The 18,165-nt window shown below is 43.0% G+C and overlaps 1 protein-coding gene across 3 annotated transcripts in view; it reads left to right on the top strand.

The window, feature by feature from the left end:
- Positions 1-7,458, top strand: part of SAMD4A (sterile alpha motif domain containing 4A) — a 72,836-nt gene extending 65,378 nt beyond the window's left edge. For all 3 annotated transcript variants that reach the window (XM_040412232.1, XM_040412233.1, XM_040412230.1), the window contains 4 exons: positions 1,267-1,495; positions 3,806-3,932; positions 6,094-6,177; positions 6,816-7,458. In XM_040412232.1, the coding sequence (XP_040268166.1) occupies positions 1,267-1,495; positions 3,806-3,932; positions 6,094-6,177; positions 6,816-6,844 (469 nt within the window). In that variant the 3' untranslated portion in view covers positions 6,845-7,458. The remainder of the gene's footprint in view (positions 1-1,266; positions 1,496-3,805; positions 3,933-6,093; positions 6,178-6,815) is intronic.
- Positions 7,459-18,165: the final 10,707 nt, after the last annotated feature.

Raw genomic sequence — 18,165 nt, 5'->3', positions numbered from 1 at the left:
ATACACGGAGGCTGTGAGCACTCTTTACCTGCGTCTGCACAGTGGAGGAGACAGTCGCCATCTTGGGAAACTATGGACGCCACTACTTGTTTACATCAGTATACATGGGCACTTCGTGTGGGATAAGGGTAAGCACGGAAAAATGTGGACTGCCCCTTTAACAAGGAATATTGGCAGCCATTAGATGGTTATCGCCTAGCTGTCCACAGACCCTCAGTGGCATTTACATTCTCCCATTCGTCCATTTGTCATAGCTAATCGCTGTGACGCTAACGCTCTAATCTGTTCTTGTGCACCCATGAACCAGGAGGCCCTGGATGAACAGAATGTTAGGTCTCTATGTAGATTAAGGGAGTGCGGTATTAAATAATATTTCATAAATCAAGGTACCGGTTCCCCTCGTTGAGATCCAGCCGGTGTAGAGTCTTAAATGTAGTGCTCCCTGGGAAGGAGTATGTAAATTAGCTCTTAGGGCAAATTATGCTTAGAGCAGGGATACTCAACCTCTCCAGCTGTTGTAAAACTACAACTCCCACCATGCCCTGCTGTAGGCTAATAGCTGTAGCCTACCTGGGCATGCTGGGACTTGTATTGCAACAGCTGGAGGGCCGCAGGTTGGGCATCCCTGGCTTAGAGCATATGCAAAAATCCACAGTAGGCGACACCTTATGTCTCTGGGACCCTTGGGTCCCATCAGGCACCAAGGCCTGGGTGCAGAGACTATCTCAGCAATCCCCTATGGCTATGCGCTTACGTACAGCGATTGTCCCTTCTTTTCATGCCTTGCCGAGGTATATAGGAGACGTGTCCATTCAGCTCCAGCTCTCGCTCAGGAGTCAGTTGAAGGATCAAACTGAGCATGTGCGGCCATCTCAGTGAGCCGGACAAAGAAATAAAAATAAATAAAACAAACAGCAGGTGGCGCCATAGAGATATATTTTATTGAATAACTCGAGGGCTATACAAATTTTTTAATTGCATTCAATTACAAAAGTATTCAGATCCTGGTGCTGGTTTGAAAACTGTGAAATATTTTTTGTGGGACAACCCCTTTAAAAAGCAATCTCTTTAGTGCCATGAAAGCTACCAAGAGGAGGCACTAGACAGAGTTTTCTTGCTTCTGGAGGAGAGTTGACTTTCATAAAGTTGCACTTTTTTTTTTTTTACTCCATGCAAATAATGTAAAGTTGTTATATTTTGATACAATGTTTCTATTTCCATCGCTTTGTGTCCAATCGGTGAATTTCTAAATGTCGCCGTTTACAGGACTAGCGTTGATGTCTTCATTGGCAGCCGAGGGTTTGGCCAGTCCAACTCGCTGCCCACAGCTGGATCTGTGGGTGCAGGAATAGCGAGAAGAAACCCCCGTCAGTTTCCGATCCCATCCCGGAACCTCCCCAGCACACGGCTTGGTTTGCTGGGTCCAAGCAGCCTCCTGGGGGCGACGCAACGAACAACGTCCAACAATCCCGCCATGCTAAAGCAAGGGAGACAGGTCGGTGCTCAAGTCTTCCCGTGTACTGGTGTGTATGGAGTCATCTCTCTTAAAGGGGAAGTACACCGAAAAGCCATTCATTGAAGGAGGGGGCTGCACAGCTTGGCAATGAACGCAACATTAACTATACTGGATTATTGGGCACTTCTAAGCCAAAAACATCCAAACTAATTCTGTACTAGAAGATGCAGGATCATTGGAAGTTTGTTTGAGTAGGACAACCTGTCTTTAGGGCTAGGGGGCGCTAAAGAGTCAGTCATTACCCTTAGGGAAAATTATGCTTAGAGCAGGGATGCTCAACCTGTGGCCCTCCAGCTGTTGAAAAACTACAACTGCCACCATGCCCTGCTGTAGGCGGTCAGGGCATGCTGGGAGTTGCAGTTTTTCAACAGCTGGAGGGCCACAGGTTGGGCATCCCTGGCTTAGAGCATATGCAAAATCTACAGTAGGCAACACCTTATGTCTCTGGGACCCTTGGCTCCCATCAGGCACCAGGACCTGGGTGCAGCGACTATCTCGGCAGTCCCCTATGGCTATGCTCTTACTTACAGCGATTGTCCCTTTTCATGCCTTGCTGATGTATATAAAATGGGGTTATAACTGCACTTATAGAACATTTTGCAGATTTTTTTTGTGACTTTTTAAGATAACATTAGGACTGCTAGAGGATTCGGGAGCGCACGACCTGTGACCTCAGCGACTGCTTTGTTTTGGAACCTTAGTCGCCAACCTTACCACACAGAGGGTAAAATAAGTAGGAGCCGTCCATCCCGTGCACTTGATTACTTAACCATGCATGTTCTATTTTTTTTCCACATGTCTGGATCCTTTTAAAGAAGTAAAAAAAAAAATTAAAAAAAAAGTAGTGAGAACAGACTGCAGGCATTTCCTGTGTTCCCTGCAGAGGGGTACCAAAGGGGCTGAGAGGAGTTTTAAGACGTGAAATCAGGAGCAGACCAGGTGCAGTCCCGCTCGGGAAAAGCTGATATAATGTACATTTAGGTGGCAAGTATAGAGCTCGTCTCTGAATGGTGGCAACAGGAGCGCTGGCCCTTTAAGAAAACCTATTTAGCCCAAGGCTCCTTAGAACTACGGACGTGGAGGAAGAGGAGGCTTATAACAAATCTATTTCTGGGGTCGACGTTGGTTCAGAATTTGTGCCTGAAATACAGAGGATCAGCATTCAGTGGGCTGGAGTTTTGAAGTTTAAAACGCTAAGGAACTCCCTGTAAATAATATCCCATATTCGCTCGCATTCGTCCCCATAAGGCTGCCTGCACACATTGCAGATTACGCGCAGTTTTTCTGAACCGCAGTGTAATACAGAACCAGCAGATTATTGTAGAAGATTAGACAGATCTCATGCACACTTTGCTTTTTTCGTTCCAAGCGGAAATTGACGGATTATGAAATCTGCAGCGTATCAATCCTATGTGCGGATTGCACCCTTTTTTTAATCCAAGGGTGCACCAAAAAACCGCAATTAACACGTGATCTTTGGTGCAGAAACGCACGGAAATCTACCGGCCCCATGTGCAGGTAGCTTGAGGCTCTCATTAAAGTCTGTCTCTCATGTCCGTGTCTGTCTACCTCTTGTCTGTGTGTATGCAGTGACCCAGGGGATCACTGCTAAAAGGGTTAATGTTGTGATTCATTGTTAAATGGTTAACACATAAGTTCACCGCTTTAATATGTTTACTGTGATGATGATTTGTGCACTGTGAATCCCAAAAGGCTAGATATAGGTAGGAAGTAGTTAAATCTGACCATCTTTTAGTTAGTTGTCTGTAGACAGGCTGACCCGGAGACCCTCGCTGGGTCGTCGAGAGTTCCTAGCCAGCAGATCTAGGGGGAAGACCTGCCATGGCGTGCTCTTCCAACTAGGCCCTATATAAAACCTTTTATCTAGGGGAAAACCATTCCTACCAGAAAATATCATCCACCCAACATCAGAGGCACCTCCGCTGCCACCAGGCAGGAGCCCCCCCAAAAGTCCATGGTGTGCCCAAAGGAAACCAGGGTGCGCTCTCCTGTACCAGATTATCAGACTTCCTGGATGAACGGATCTGGATTAAAGGAATTCTGAGAAACCGTTCACATACATAGATAAATAGGAGATCATCTTATAAAATGTATTTTTGTGCGATATTTAGCTTTCAGTAGGGATGAGGCGGTTGCCGCAGATGGGACAGGGCATGCTCGTTACTGCAGTAGTGTGTTCCTGACCACATAATGTCTCCTTACTCCAAAGTGCCGACACTGTAAGTAATGAATAGAATAAGTAATGATTCCTTCTTGGTTTCCTAATAGAATCTGTGGTTCGCCAACCCTGGTGGAAGTAACAGTATGCCGAGTCGATCTCACAGCTCCGTGCAAAGAACGCGCTCGCTGCCCGTCCACACCTCCCCGCAGACCATGCTTATGTTTCAGCAGCCAGGTAAGCGTGCCGCTGCGCTCATGCTTGGGTTTAAAGGGAAAAACCTGTCGCATTGTACATGTAGTCTGATATGTAAGCGGTATGCTATAGAGCAGGAGGAGCTGAGCAGATTGATATATGGTTTCATAGGAGAATTCTGGGCTTAGGAGTCCAGTGGGCGTTCCTGTCAGTGACTGACGTCATTCCTTGTATGATTGCACGTACATTTAGCTGTCAGTCACTGATAAGACCGCCCACTGGACTCCTAAACCCAGAATGAGCAGGATTTTTTTTTTTAAATGATCTTTTCTTGCAAAACTATATACCAATCTGCTCAGCTCCTCCTGCTCTGTAACCTGCTGCCCATAGATCAGTCTGTGTGTGCAGTCTAACAAGTTTCCTTGGATCAATCCTAAAAAAAACTTTTTTCATACAGAGCTCCCAATCCCTTGTGTAGACATTGGGATACTTAACATAATTCTGTCTGCCGCCACAAGGGGGAGCTTGGGTGCTTCCTGCAGCCGCCAGGAGGGGGAGCTTGGGAGCTTCTTGCAGCCGCCAGGAGGGGGAGCTGTGGAGCTTCTGCATAGTGTTTCATTAATTAATTAAATGTCTAATGTATGGAGTCAGCTCCCCCTAGTGATCAGACTTGTGCACTGATGCATTTAGGTGGGGTAAATCCAACCCTAAGGCTGGGTTTACACCTGAGCGTTTTACAGCGCGTTCCTACGTGCTGTAAAACGCCCAACACCCCAAGAAGTACAGGAGCTTCTTTGGGGCGTATTGTCGCGCGTAACACCTCTGTTTTTCGTTGTACGCCTCTGTGGTCAATAGCAAGAACGCGCGTACGACGCGTGTTTCCAAAATACAAAAACGCCCCAAAAAACGCCTGTAAACAGCGCATATCGAATACGCTCAGGTCTGAACCCAGCCTTAAGGAGACAAATTACTGGCACAAAATGTACAGCTATTCTGTTGCAGCAGAAAAACAGTAGGAGTTAAACAGATGTAGCAGAGCTGTATTTGTCATTTAGCACAGCTCATGATATTCTCGTGTTTCTGGTTTTTACATAGGACTGCAGGTAAATAAACCTGGTGTTATCATTTGCATACCCGGTGAAGTAGCGATTAGGTAAATCGGTATAAATGTCACCTGTTGGTTAATAGGTTGACGATTCTTTGGTCACGAGGATGTTAATCCAGTATTCCCCAACCTGTGACTCTCCAGTGGTTGCAAAACTACAATGAGGAGTAAGAATTGAGTTTTGAGTGTTTAGGAGGTCAGAGACAAGGAGCCATCAGCTGAGCTGCCTGACAGAGCAGAGTAAAAATACAGAGCCTGCTACTACAGAATCTCAAGGCCGTACAAGGAAAGGGGCTCAACATTTTTAATAAACTCTGATTGAAAAAATTATTTTTAGCTCAAGATAAGTGCGATGCAATAATAAAAAAAAGATGGCCCCCAAAGGTGTACATATCCTTTAAGGATATAGATTTGAAATGTACTTTCCAATAGAAAAATCTGCCAATTTGATTTGTCTGCGGATTTCCTACGTCTTTCACTCTGTTCATTGCAAATGTTTAAACCCGTAGTGTAAGCTGACTTAAAGAACACCTACAGGATCAGCCCTATTAATCCAGGCATAGTGCGTGGTAGGGTTAATCCTGCTGAGTAAGCGACTTGTTCTCGGAAACGTTGCAACTGATTTTTACAAGATAGGGATCATTCTAATTAGCAGAATCAACACTACCACTAGCATGTCGTATTAGGGTTGATCCAGCAGACTGGTGTTTTTTTTTTTGTTTTGTATTTTACTGCGTGAAAATCCGCAATGCAACTGACCGGAAAGGCGATTTTATCCATCCATAATATACTTTTGCTACTTCAAACCTACACATTGTGGAATTGGGCAACACAACCCTTACTTTTCTCTATTATAAGTTTACGGAACCGATTCATTTCTACTACATCTACATTCCCCACTAGTAATGCCCTTGTCCTAATGATTTAATAATGCACCTGTTTGGGTTTTATTTTTGGAGCTTGGTTGTACGGACTTGAAATAACGGAAATCCTTGTTGGCGACACGCGACACCATCTTATTTGTCCTAAACAAAAAAAAATAAAAAATTTCATATTTTATATATCTTTTTACTTATTTTTTTGCACCCCCTTCCCCAGATTTTCAGGTACCAGCGACAGAACCCGATATCAACAACCGGCTGGAATCGCTGTGTCTCAGTATGACTGAGCATGCCCTGAGCGGTAAGCATTTCAAATATAGCTCAGCTAAAAATACCCGGGGAGGAGACAGCCTGGAAGTGGAATGTCTGCGAGACGTAATGCATGCACAAAATGTCTATTTTCTGGCTTTGCTTTGTAAATCCGTCCAATGAAATCACCACTTAGACTACAGAGAAGTCTGCTGTTTGGAGTCCTGCGGCAGGAAAGCTCGGCTTCAGGTAGCCCGGCGATAGAATGTCAGTCTGCAGCTGCCAAAGTCAGTTTTGCGGTGGGCCGAGGTATGTGAGGTTATTGCAAAGCAGGATCTGGTGTAACAGCAAAACAACGTGGTCTGTACACCGTGTGACCGCGCAGGGGGGGGGGACGGACGGACACTCGCCCCATTTATCGCCGCTTATTTTGTAAATCTTGTGCGGTTTTCCAGCCTGAGGTCGGTTACCTGTCCCATAATGCCTTGCAGTCCGAGAGGAGGGAATTTTATACAGACCCCCCCCCCCCCCCCCACTGATGGCCACTTTTCAGTCCACTAGAAGTGGCCATACATACATGCTATCTCCTTTGAGGTTTAAGGGATGATGAGATTAATATGGATTATGGATTGTCCGTTGACCTGGACTCCCCCCACCCCCCAATCACTTTATTTTTTTGCTTCTTTGCAGATGGCGTAGACAAAACATCCACTATCTAATGCGAAACGGTACTTCGTGGCAGCGCTGGACGTAGCACACGGAACTGCTGGTCCAGTGTTGGAATTTGCTGACTCTCTCTTTCTCTCTCTTTCCTGGAAGCGCCAAACACAATTTTTGCAAATTTTAATTTTTTTTTCAATTTCATTATTGTCTAAAGAACAGAAGACACAGAGGGTCGGAAGCATAAGCTGAGCTTGCGAGGAAAAAAAAAAAAGGTTATTTTGTTACTTTGTGAAGCGAAAAATTCAAACTTTTTCCATGCGATTGGTTTCCTGAATGAAAAGCTTCGTGTTCTGAGCGGGAAAAACGCATGAAATGTGACGGGCAGGAAGTTTTGCTGCCACTGGACAATACATGTCTGACCAGTCATCGGGGGCTGTACATGTGACCAAACGATGGAGGAAAGGGGAGATGATCGCTCTGTCGTTTTTTTTGTTTTTTTTCAATACATTTACAGTATTTGAAATTTGTTTTTGTTTTTCCCCTTAGTTAAAAAAAAATTCATGTTTACATAAAAAAACTGAATTATTAAGGGTACATGGTTTCTTCAGGTATGCCTTCTGTTTCTTAAATGTTGCAGATTTTTCTTTTATCGATGTAGCAGCCGGTTTGCATTATGTAAGAGTCAAAATATTCTTATGGAAATTAGAAAGTGTCCTCAAGGAATATTGATTCTGACCCCCTCGGTCCCCGGGGGGGGGCCACTGTGCTCTTTGATCAGACCTAAAGTAAGCTAACCCATAGACATTAGAAAGTTTATTTAGCTGCTGTCCCCGGGTCTGTTGTTTGCAGAAATCTGCATTAGTCATGCAAAGAAAATTTTGTATTCCTAAAATTAAAAAAATGAGCTCCAAAAATTGGGCCAAAAAACGGCAGACTCTAATGTTTATGGGGCAGCTTTATGGTGCCAGTCGTGAACTCAAGAAGGTTCTTAAAATGTTCAGGGAAAGTCATGGAATGTGATTGGAAGGTGAAGAGGGAAAACTGGAGCAGGATTTTTTGGGGTGTTTTTTTTTTTTTTCTCGTCCAAAGTTTTTGTAGTTTTTTTTTTTTTTGCATTTTTTGGAGGCACGCATAGGCAATTACAATATTCAGTTGCTGGTCATGTGATATAAATGCTGCTGATGTGATTTTAGTGCTGCTTGTGGAGCTTTTCTAAATATATTTGCCAGAGGCAAAATTAAAAGTACCAAGTACATAGTCTAAAGAAAACATATTGCACCGTTTGCTGCAATAAACCCCACTGCATCTGCCAAAAAGTCAGTGACTGGTGATCCCAAGTGGGGGTCCTATATCAAAAGTCTCTCTATCAAACGGCTTTGCCAAGAGGAATCTGCCTATTGGCGTAATGGTCAAATTATTGGCACGACCTGTTGGCACTCTCTGTGCCGCCATATGATGCTTCAGTGAGGCACCATATTCTGAGAAGCAGCGCTTCTAATGGGATGCAATGGCTCATGCCACAATTTTTTCATTTTTTTTTTCACAGATTGGCATGGGCCCATAGCAGGCTATGGGCACAGTATTATGGATCTGTACCACACCCAAATGCAGCAAATCTACAAATGCATTACTTAGTTATGGGACCGCAAGTTGCATTTTGCGTAGTCAAAAATTTCAAAAAGTTCCCTGAAGATCTGTGGCTTCTGACTTTCTAGGAGCTGATATATTTTGTGTGGCTAATATATTCTTTAGACCTGGCTGATGGAGAGCCTGAAAGCTGTTAAGGCTATTCTTTTATTTGGCCGTAGTTTCAGTCCATGTTTCATTGTTGTTTAAAAAGAAAATCGGGACTAGATCTAATTAGAAAAAAATATTAGGGAAACTTTTCGTACAAACGATGGATAACTTAACGCACTTATCTAAAAACTCCAAAAAAGGTCAAAATGAGATATGGATATAGCAGGTAATATGGGTTACCGGAGGTGCCTGTTTCAGCAGTTGTATGTTTTTGGATTTTATTTTATACCACTGAGATGTCCAACTTCATTTGTCTCTTCCTTTCAGAAATGGAGAACTTTTTGTAGCTACAGTTGAATGTCATTTTTTTGCTTTTATGGTATTTTATAATTTTTTTTTATTGGTCCCTAAATGCGCATTTCTGGGTTCCACCGTTCTGCACCCCTTGATGTTTTTGTTTTTTTTGCTAAACCTAGAGTTGAAGAAACTTCTGCCAAAGCTACAAGACCTCCCCAATATTAGATGGGGTGGGGTGACAACCTCACTGTGGTCATTTCGGGCACAGAACACGTTCATACTGCACAATGTACATTTTTATTTTTATTTTTTAAAGGGGCAAATCATTTTAGATGCTGTCATTTGGATGGAGGGATGCTGTAGATTGGATTGTGCTGTGGTTTCCTTTTAGAGTATCATACGTGGTGTTTTGCTATGCAACATTTTTTGCTTTCAATATGTTTGGCGCTTATTTTTGAAAGAAAGCCGCCATGTTTTTCTAACCTTGTGCTAATGGGAGATACAGACCCCTTACGATCAGTGAGGGATGTTGGGAGTCCCAGTAGTTGTACCTTCAACCTGTCAGACACCAGACAGGAAAGTATTTTTGGGACAACCCCTTAAAGTGCCACACTATTCCTCTTACTCCCTAGATGTTTAAGGGAAGGGATGTCAGACATACCTGGCCAGGTCTCTGCCATGTTGGCCATTGGGGGCGCCGCTGCGTCACAGCATTGTAATTGGTAGAGTGAATTTATTGCCCCGTCCACCCACTGGCATTTGAATATAGGTGGCCTTTACTCGTGAATCCAAGAGTGGAGTAAATTGGGTCATCCAAGGAGCCTGTCCTGGAGGGTACCCCCTTTTTTTTTAAAAGGGTTTCCTCAGGATAGGTTATCAATACCTGATTGTTTGAAGAGGCTGCAGCACTCTATTGAGCGCTGTGGCCTTCTCACAGCTTACCAAGCACAGCACCATGCATTGTTTAGTGGCTGTGCTTGGTATTGCAGCTCGGGCCCATTTACTTGAATGGGGAGTAAGCGCTTCTAGGCCATGTGACCGATGATTGTGACGTCACTGACTTAGAAAAAAGACACAATGCTGGCCGGAGTGCCGCGACCTCTCCAAACAGATGATGGACAGGGGTGCCGGGAGTCGGACCCTCACGGATCCGACATTGATATATTTTTACTCCCCAGAAACCCTTTTAAACTTGGTTTGACCCCAAAAAATTGTCCTCTGCTTGGTTTTCTTACATTAGGTAGGCTGTGCCAAATTAAGATGTTTATGCTGCATAGTAAAATGAAAGGTCAGAAGAACAGGGTTGGGGTACGTTCACGGGAGGGGGGGGGGGGGGGGGGGGTTTGCTGTGGATTTTATATCCAATGCACAGCAAGAGTTTAAAAAATTTGATCCACCTGCTGCGGGGAAAATCCACTGTGGAAACTGATTTATATGTAGTAGATATTAAATCCGGAGCATGGTAATTCATGCAAGGGTTTCCGTGCGGATTTCGCCCCTTTGCAACGCATAGGATGAATTCCGTGGGGAAATCTGAATCGACCCCACATGCATTTTGCAGCAAATTCTATGGGGCCGCCGAGAAAGAGGTGTACATGTGAACGTTCCCTAACGCCTCCATTGAGATCCTTCACTGGGATTCTAGTTATCTCATATGTTCGTCCTTCCTGGTTGTCACCAGCAGGGGTTCAGCGATCCTAAAGGGGGTGGTCCAGGATGAGCAAAACATGGCTGCATGGTTCCAGAAACGACGCCACACCCGTCCACAGGTTGTGTGTGGTATTGCAGCTCACTGAAGTGCATAGCCTGGGGCTGCAATACCACGCACCCCCTGTGGACGGGTGCGGCGCTGTTTTTGAAAGGAAGCAGCCATGTTATCTTCGTCTTGTACAACTTTTTATTTTGTAATATTGTCCTGTGGCTGGTAACCATAACCTACCTTCATGTTATACTTGTAGTTTTTTGTTCTTTTTTTTTTTTTCATATAAAATGTATGAATAGGTTTTGTAGATTATATATTTGTGGTTTTTTTTTTTCTTTCCCCCCCTTTGGTCAGTGTTAAGAAAAATATATATATAAAATATATGTATATATCTCTATATTCCTACAATACATGTCATTTCTGATCTATTCTAGCAGCAAAATGTTGACTATTTTTGGTTTCCAGAGATCCTGTATTGACTGCAGGTTTACAAAGACAGAAAGAGGCGCAAATTATTTATAATGTAAATGTACTGGAGGCGTTAGGCTAATATTTAAAGTGGCAGTGCCTTTCTTTGTTCATCGTCAATTTTTATTTTTATTGTAATGTTTTTCTTTCAGATTTTTTTTATTTAGACTTTTTTTTAATTTTTTTTTTTTTTCTATTTTCCTTTTTTCTTGGTATTTTTTATTTTAAGTAACTGCTTAGCTGTGCATCGTGGTATACTCATCTCTGGCTATTTTTTTTTTAGATATTTTATAGAAATGTTTTTTGCCTTACTTCTGGTGCTTTTTATCCATAGTGGTTTATAAAACAAAGAAAACAACAGTATTCTCAGATGTACAAAAAAATTTTTTTTAGATGTTGCTGCTTCAACATTTTCAGCTTCGTTCCGTGAGGGTCCCAAGGCAAATGCACTGTTTTGTTTCACCCCCTTAAGGCGAAGCTGACTACACAAGTGCTCTATGTACAATACAGTATTGTTATCATAGTATTATACCCCTCGGGTGCTAGGGAATATATTACCTGCAGTAATAAAAAATAAAAAAATGTGTATATATACATATATAACGGCCCCCTAGTGGCCTTCAGAGCAATGGCGGTATATTTGTTAAACGTTGCCATTCTTCCACTGTGTATTGTGTAGATTTGGGGATTTTTTTTAATTTTTTTTTGTATTAACACAGCTAGTTTACTCTAAGTAGGTTTATGAATATGTTGTAGAACAATATATTTAAGCCAAACCATAATGCCAAGGAATTTACTACTCATTTCAGTACTATCTTAGAAGCTGCTGCTTGGGAAGGGTCCAGGATCCTATTTAATAGGCTATGACCACAAAAATTTATATGTATTTTATTTTATTTTTTCAAGGGAGGAAAGAATTATGAGAAATTTGTGAAAAATAAAATGGTTACATGATGACTCGCACTCGCTACAAAGTCATCCGCAACATATTTGTGGGGTTTTATCCCCAAAACTAAGACTTTTTTTTGAGCTGTTTTGTAGGGTTCCTGACCATGTATTTTCAAATGAGACATTATGGGGCAGATTTACTATTGACAATAATTGAAAATAATTTTTTTTTTTTTTTCTAAGCATTTTGCGCTTCGTCTGACAAGGAGGAGAGGCTTTACGGGAAAGGGTGTGATCTGAATGCACCTTTGTGCGCCAAAAAATGTACCAAACATTTTTGCCACATTTTTGGAGTGAAACTACGCCAACTTATAGGTGGCAAACTTAGACTAGACAGTTTGTTTGTTTTGGTGCACAAATGGAATTCTAGTGTAAATCTGGTGCAGGTTTTACATTACTCCAAACTTACAAAGGTCCATGCGTCAGAATAATATATTTGTCTAATATTAAGACTGTGATTCGTATTCTTAGACGGTGCAAAGTGCGGCACTATTAGTAAATCTGCCCCTATATGGAAAAAAATTAAAGGGATTCTCTGGAAGGTAAAGCATAAACCACCAAGTTTCATCGGTAGGTGGTCGACCTCTGGCATAATGAAGGTATGAGCATTAATTGCAAATCTCAAAGCTATCGATGCACATTAGATGATTACGAGCCATCTAAATTTTTTTTTTTTAGGGGGGGGGGGGGGTAATGAGGATCAGGCACATTTAATTTCAACATGCCTGTTCCTGTTTACAGAGGAGACAATCTGCCACCCGAGGTGACTGGCAGCTACTTATTTTCTTTTCCCTACTGAGAACACATGCACTCTGCTGAGCTGAGCATGCATGTGCATGGCGGAAGGGGGCTGTGTATGCCCAGCCTATAGATACGCCATCGATGTTTGAGTCCTGGACAGTGTCGAACTGGGGTACTTAGGGCCCACCAGTGTACCTGATTCTGGGGGCCCACCTTAGGGCTCCTGCACACTAACTTATTTATTTTCCATGTCAGTACCGTTCACTTCAATGGGGCCGCAAAAAAAAAGACTCCGTGTGCATTCCGTGTCTGTATGTCCGCATGGCTGTTCTACAAAATGATAGAACATGTCCTATTATTGTCGGCATTACAGACAAGGATAGGACGGTTCTATTAGAGGACGGCCGTTCTGTTCCGCATAATGTGGAATGCACAAACCCGGTATCCATGTTTTGCGGATCCGCAATTTGCAGACTGCAAAACATCCAGCGGTCGTGTTCATGAGCCCTTACAGTGATAACAGAAATATTACAGATGAAGTATGATGGCCGACACTCACAGCAACACGCACAAACATACATGTGGCAGAATTTACACATATATGGATATCAGTCAGAAACGAGACGCATGCAGCGCACACCAATCGCTCATTGGACACATGTGGCTCACATGCCATTGACGCATATGTCACATACTGCACATACACCGCTGATACATAGAACACACCAATCACACATAGGAAACACCCAATGCACACACCAATACATTTATGCCTAACCCTATTAAGTGTAGCAGACTTAAAGGGGTCCTCTCACCTCAGTAAATGGCATTTATCATGTAGAGAAAGTTAATACAAGGCACTTACTAATGTATTGTGATTGTCCATTTTGACTCTCTTTTTCCATAGCACCGTGTAATCCAGCAGCGGTGGCCGTGCTTGCACACTATAGGTAAAGGTGTTGGCCTACGAGCACTTCCAGCCTTTCCCTATAGTGTGTAAGCACGGCCACCGCTGCTGGATTACACGGTGGTAATAACCACAGATACGTGCTGTGTATAATGTGATGGAAAGGAGGCAATATGGACAATCACAATACATTAGTAAGTGCCTTGTCTTAACTGCATGATAAATGCCATTTACTGAAGTGAGACAAACACTTAAACCCCTTTAAGCATAAATGTCTGGCATGAAATTTACCAAATCTTAACCTTCTCATACTGTACATAATCGACAGTATAATTAAAAGGATTGTCCTACCATAATGACCTATCTACAGGATAGTAACATAGTACATAAGGCCAAAAAAAGACATCTGTCCATCCAGTTCGGCCTCTTATCCTGTAAGTTGATCCAGAGGAAGGCAAAAAAAAAAACTGTGAGGTAGAAGCCAATTTTCCTCACTTTAGGGGAAAATAATTCCTTCCCGACTCCAATCAGGCATCAGACTAACTCCCTGGATCAACGACCCCTCTCTAGTAGCTATAACCTGTAATATTATTACGCTCCAGAAATACATCCAGGCCCCTCTTGAATTCCTTTATTGTACTCACCATCACCACCTCCTCAGGCAGAGAGTTCCATAGTCTCACTGCTCTTACCGTAAAGAATCCTTTTCTATGTTTGTGTACAAACCTTCTTTCCTCCAGACGCAGAGGATGTCCCCTCGTCACAGTCCTGGGGATAAACAGATGATGGGAGTGATCTCTGTACTGACCCCTGATATATTTATACATAGTAATTAGATCTCCCCTCAGTCGTCTTTTTTCTAAAGTGAATAACCCTAATGTTGATAATCTTTCAGGGTACTGAAGTTGCCCCATTCCAGTTATTACTTTAGTTGCCCTCCTCTGGACCCTCTCCAGCTCTGCTATGTCTGCCTTGTTCACAGGAGCCCAGAACTGTACACAGTCCTCCATGTATGGTCTGACTAGTGATTTGTAAAGTGGTAGGACTATGTTCTCATCACGGGCATCTATGCCCCTTCTGATGCAACCCATTATCTTATTGGCCTTGGCAGCAGCTGCCTGACACTGTTTTTTGCAGCTTAGTTTGCTGTTTATTAAAATTCCTAGATCCTTTTCCATGTCAGTGTTACCGAGTGTTTTACCATTTAGTATGTACGGGTGACTTGCATTATTCCTTCCCATGTGCATAACCTTACATTTCTCAGTGTTAAACCTCATCTGCCACTTATCTGCCCAAGCCTCCAATCTATCCAGATCCCTCTGTAGTAGTATACTGTCCTCTGTAGTATATATATATACAGTATACTGTCCTCTGTAGTATATATATACAGTATACTGTCCTCTTCAGTGTTATTTACTTTACACAGTTTAGTGTCACCTGCAAAAATTTATACTTTACTATGCAAGCCTTCTACAAGATCATTAATAAATATATTGAAGAGAATAGGGCCCAGTACTGACCCCTGAGGTACCCCACTAGTGACAGTGACCCAATCTGAGTGTGTACCGTTAATAACCACCCTCTGTTTTCTATCACTGAGCCAGTTACTTACCCACATACAGACGTTTTCTCCCGGTCCGAGCATTCTCATTTTATATACTAACCTTTTATGTGGTACAGTGTGAAATGCTTTGGAGAAGTCCAGATATACGACACCCATTGATTTGCAGCTGTCAAGTCTAGAACTTACCTCCTCATAGAGGAGTTTGACATGACCGATCCCTCATGAAGCCATGCTGAAACGGCGTTATTTGCTTATTTTCCTTGAGGTACTCCAAGATAGCTTCTCTTAGAAAGCCTTCAAACAGTTTACCCACGACAGATGTTAAACTTGCCGGCCTATAGTTTCCGGGCTCTGTTTTTGGACCCTTTCTGAATATTGGCACCACATTTGCTATGCGCCAATCCTGTGAAACACTCCCTGTCAGTATAGAGTCCTCTAATATCAGAAATATGGGTCTGGCTATGACATTAGATAATTCTCTTAGGATATGGGGGTGTATGCCATCTGGTCCTGGCGATTTGTCTTTTAATCTTTAGATGGCTGGGGTCTGACTGCTGGAACACCCACTGATCATTAAAAAAGGGGTCCTGAGACATTCAATTACATTACCACCAATCTATGTACACAAGGGTCTTAAGACCACGTTCCCTTTTTATCAAGGGGGTCCTAGCAGTCAGACCCCCATCAATCAGACACTTATCACCTGTTGTGTAATAGCTGTTGGACTTCTTCACGTTCTTTATCCTTAAAGGTTTTCTTTGGGTGTAAATTTTTTTTATTTTTTAAATTGCAATAAAAAATCTGGCCCAAAATATGTGTCAAACTAAAATAGAAATACTTGCCTGTTAAAGGGCCTGTGTCCATAAAAAGGGGGAACAGGACCCGGACCCCACTAATCATATAGTTATGCCTTATGGTGTGGGGAGGATAACTTAAAAACCTGGACAACCCCTTTAAATCCTCCACTACCAGTATCTCTTTACATGGCAGTAGTGATGCCTGTAAATACGGAATATCATCACTGCCGCCATGTAAACCATACATGTCAATACTGGAGAATGTGACTCACTGTGCAGAATTTTTCGGGCATAAGTCCAACCCCCTTTGCAGGTCATAACCTTTAACAAATCCCAAGCAAAGGGCACAAACCGAGGGTCATAACTGAAACGGAGGCATTTGGGTCACCTGAGGCAGGGTAGTAGTGTGGATCCTGGAGCAGGGGTAACTAGAGAAGATGCAATATTAGCGGTGCATTTAGAGTGGGGGCACCTGGAGCTGGGGCACTAATGGGGGTGCACCTAAAGCAGAGGCATTAGGGTTGCCTGAGGCAGGGTAATAGTGGTGATCCTGGAGCTTAGGTATTAGGGGGGCAAGTGGAGAAGAGGCACTAATGGGGGTGCACCTAAAGCAGAGGCATTGGGGGGGACATAGGGCAGAGTCCCACCAATGAAACTCTACAGAGAGCAGCACACACATACAGATCTGACTCTGCTATAAACAAATCCCCTATTCCCCCCTTACAGTCTCCTACAGCTCACTACTGCCTCCCCGGTGGGCCAGTCCGAGCCTGGCCCTGGAGATCCTTTATTGTATAAACTTAGCACTCTGAAGGTTGCCTTCTGCATAGGGCATTAGCCTTCTTTGATATATTTCATTTAAAAGACCACTGACCTAAAAGTATTCTTATCATCTATAGGAACATTTCTGAAAAGACCAGCCTTCCAAACCATTCAGTCACAGGCCAGCAGGGGGCGATAAAAGTCAATGGTAAAGTCCATGACAAATAGCCTTGGGTGAGTGACCTGTAGAATCAGTATTTGGGTGACTGCATTATTTTTTTTGCTTGTTTCACGCATACAAATATATATACTCTTTATATCGATATAACTTTTTGGGAGATTTTTGATGCTTTAACCATGCCTTAATAAAAAAAAATATTTTTTTTTAGTCCTGAGAAGGACTACAGAAAGTCTATATATTTCATTCCAGAATATCCAATTGGAATAGAGAGTAGGTTATCTCTGTGTTCTCAAATGTGTCTGTCTGGCCCGGACCGGTATAAAGGCTGCACTGGGTGCACTTTATAGTCAAAGACTATAATCCCTGCCCCCGTGCCTCATGACTGCAATTTCTGATTGTCCAGGTGCCATGATTTGTAGTCCTGCAATTATTCAGAGAGTACACGTCCAGTGACCAACAGGTTTTTGCACATCCTAAATGCCCTGTAGAGGGCGCTCTGGAAGCACCCAAAATTGACTACCTTTAGTCCAGATCCGCAGAACATGACTGGACCTGGAGTGAGGTTGAAGAGCAAACGCAGAGGAGGTGGTCGTGGTTTGGGCCGGGCCTATTGATGTATATTTGTCAGGCACTGGTGCCTAGCAGCATTAGAGGCCTCAGCACCTCCAATATTGATGACTGCCGATACGTAGGCCTGGTGGCTACAGGCGGTCTTGAAGTATGAGATTGCCAATATACCCAGCAGAGCTGGTGTCAAAATAGTCTGTGGCCTCCTGACCTTCAGCAGCCTTTAGGCACTGACCAAGTGCAGCCTTATTTGCTCGTGTGCCACTGAAGTGCATCCGTCTGCAAGCTGCTCCAACACAGAGGATAGCGGCAGCATTCTCCAAGGTGATGGTCATGCTGCGGTGAACCCAACTAAGGCTTTTCTTTTTCTTTTTTTTCTTCTTCTTTTGAATGTGCCTAAGTATATTCATGCAAAAATTCTAAATTTGCACACAGCTGTAGTAACACTAAAGTTAATTTTATATAAATCACTACAGATTGCAAAGTGAGTTTTTATTTTTTTGTATTTCTTTACATAACCCCCCCCCCCCTCCCTCGGGTTGCCTGAATGGCCCTGCACGGCGCGGCCTTCTCTGGGACAGCCTGCGGGTTAACTGATGTATGTGTGAAAATTCCTCTGGGAGGAATAAAGAGAAATAAAACCGTAAAAAAAATAAAGATTGTTAATAGTATTGAGCAAAATTCTTCCTCCCGTACTTAATATAAA

Source organism: Bufo bufo, chromosome 11, assembly GCF_905171765.1.
Source record: "Bufo bufo chromosome 11, aBufBuf1.1, whole genome shotgun sequence".
NCBI lineage: Eukaryota > Metazoa > Chordata > Amphibia > Anura > Bufonidae > Bufo > Bufo bufo.
The sequence above is the reverse complement of the archived record's forward strand: the minus strand, read 5'-3'. Positions and strand labels throughout refer to the sequence as shown.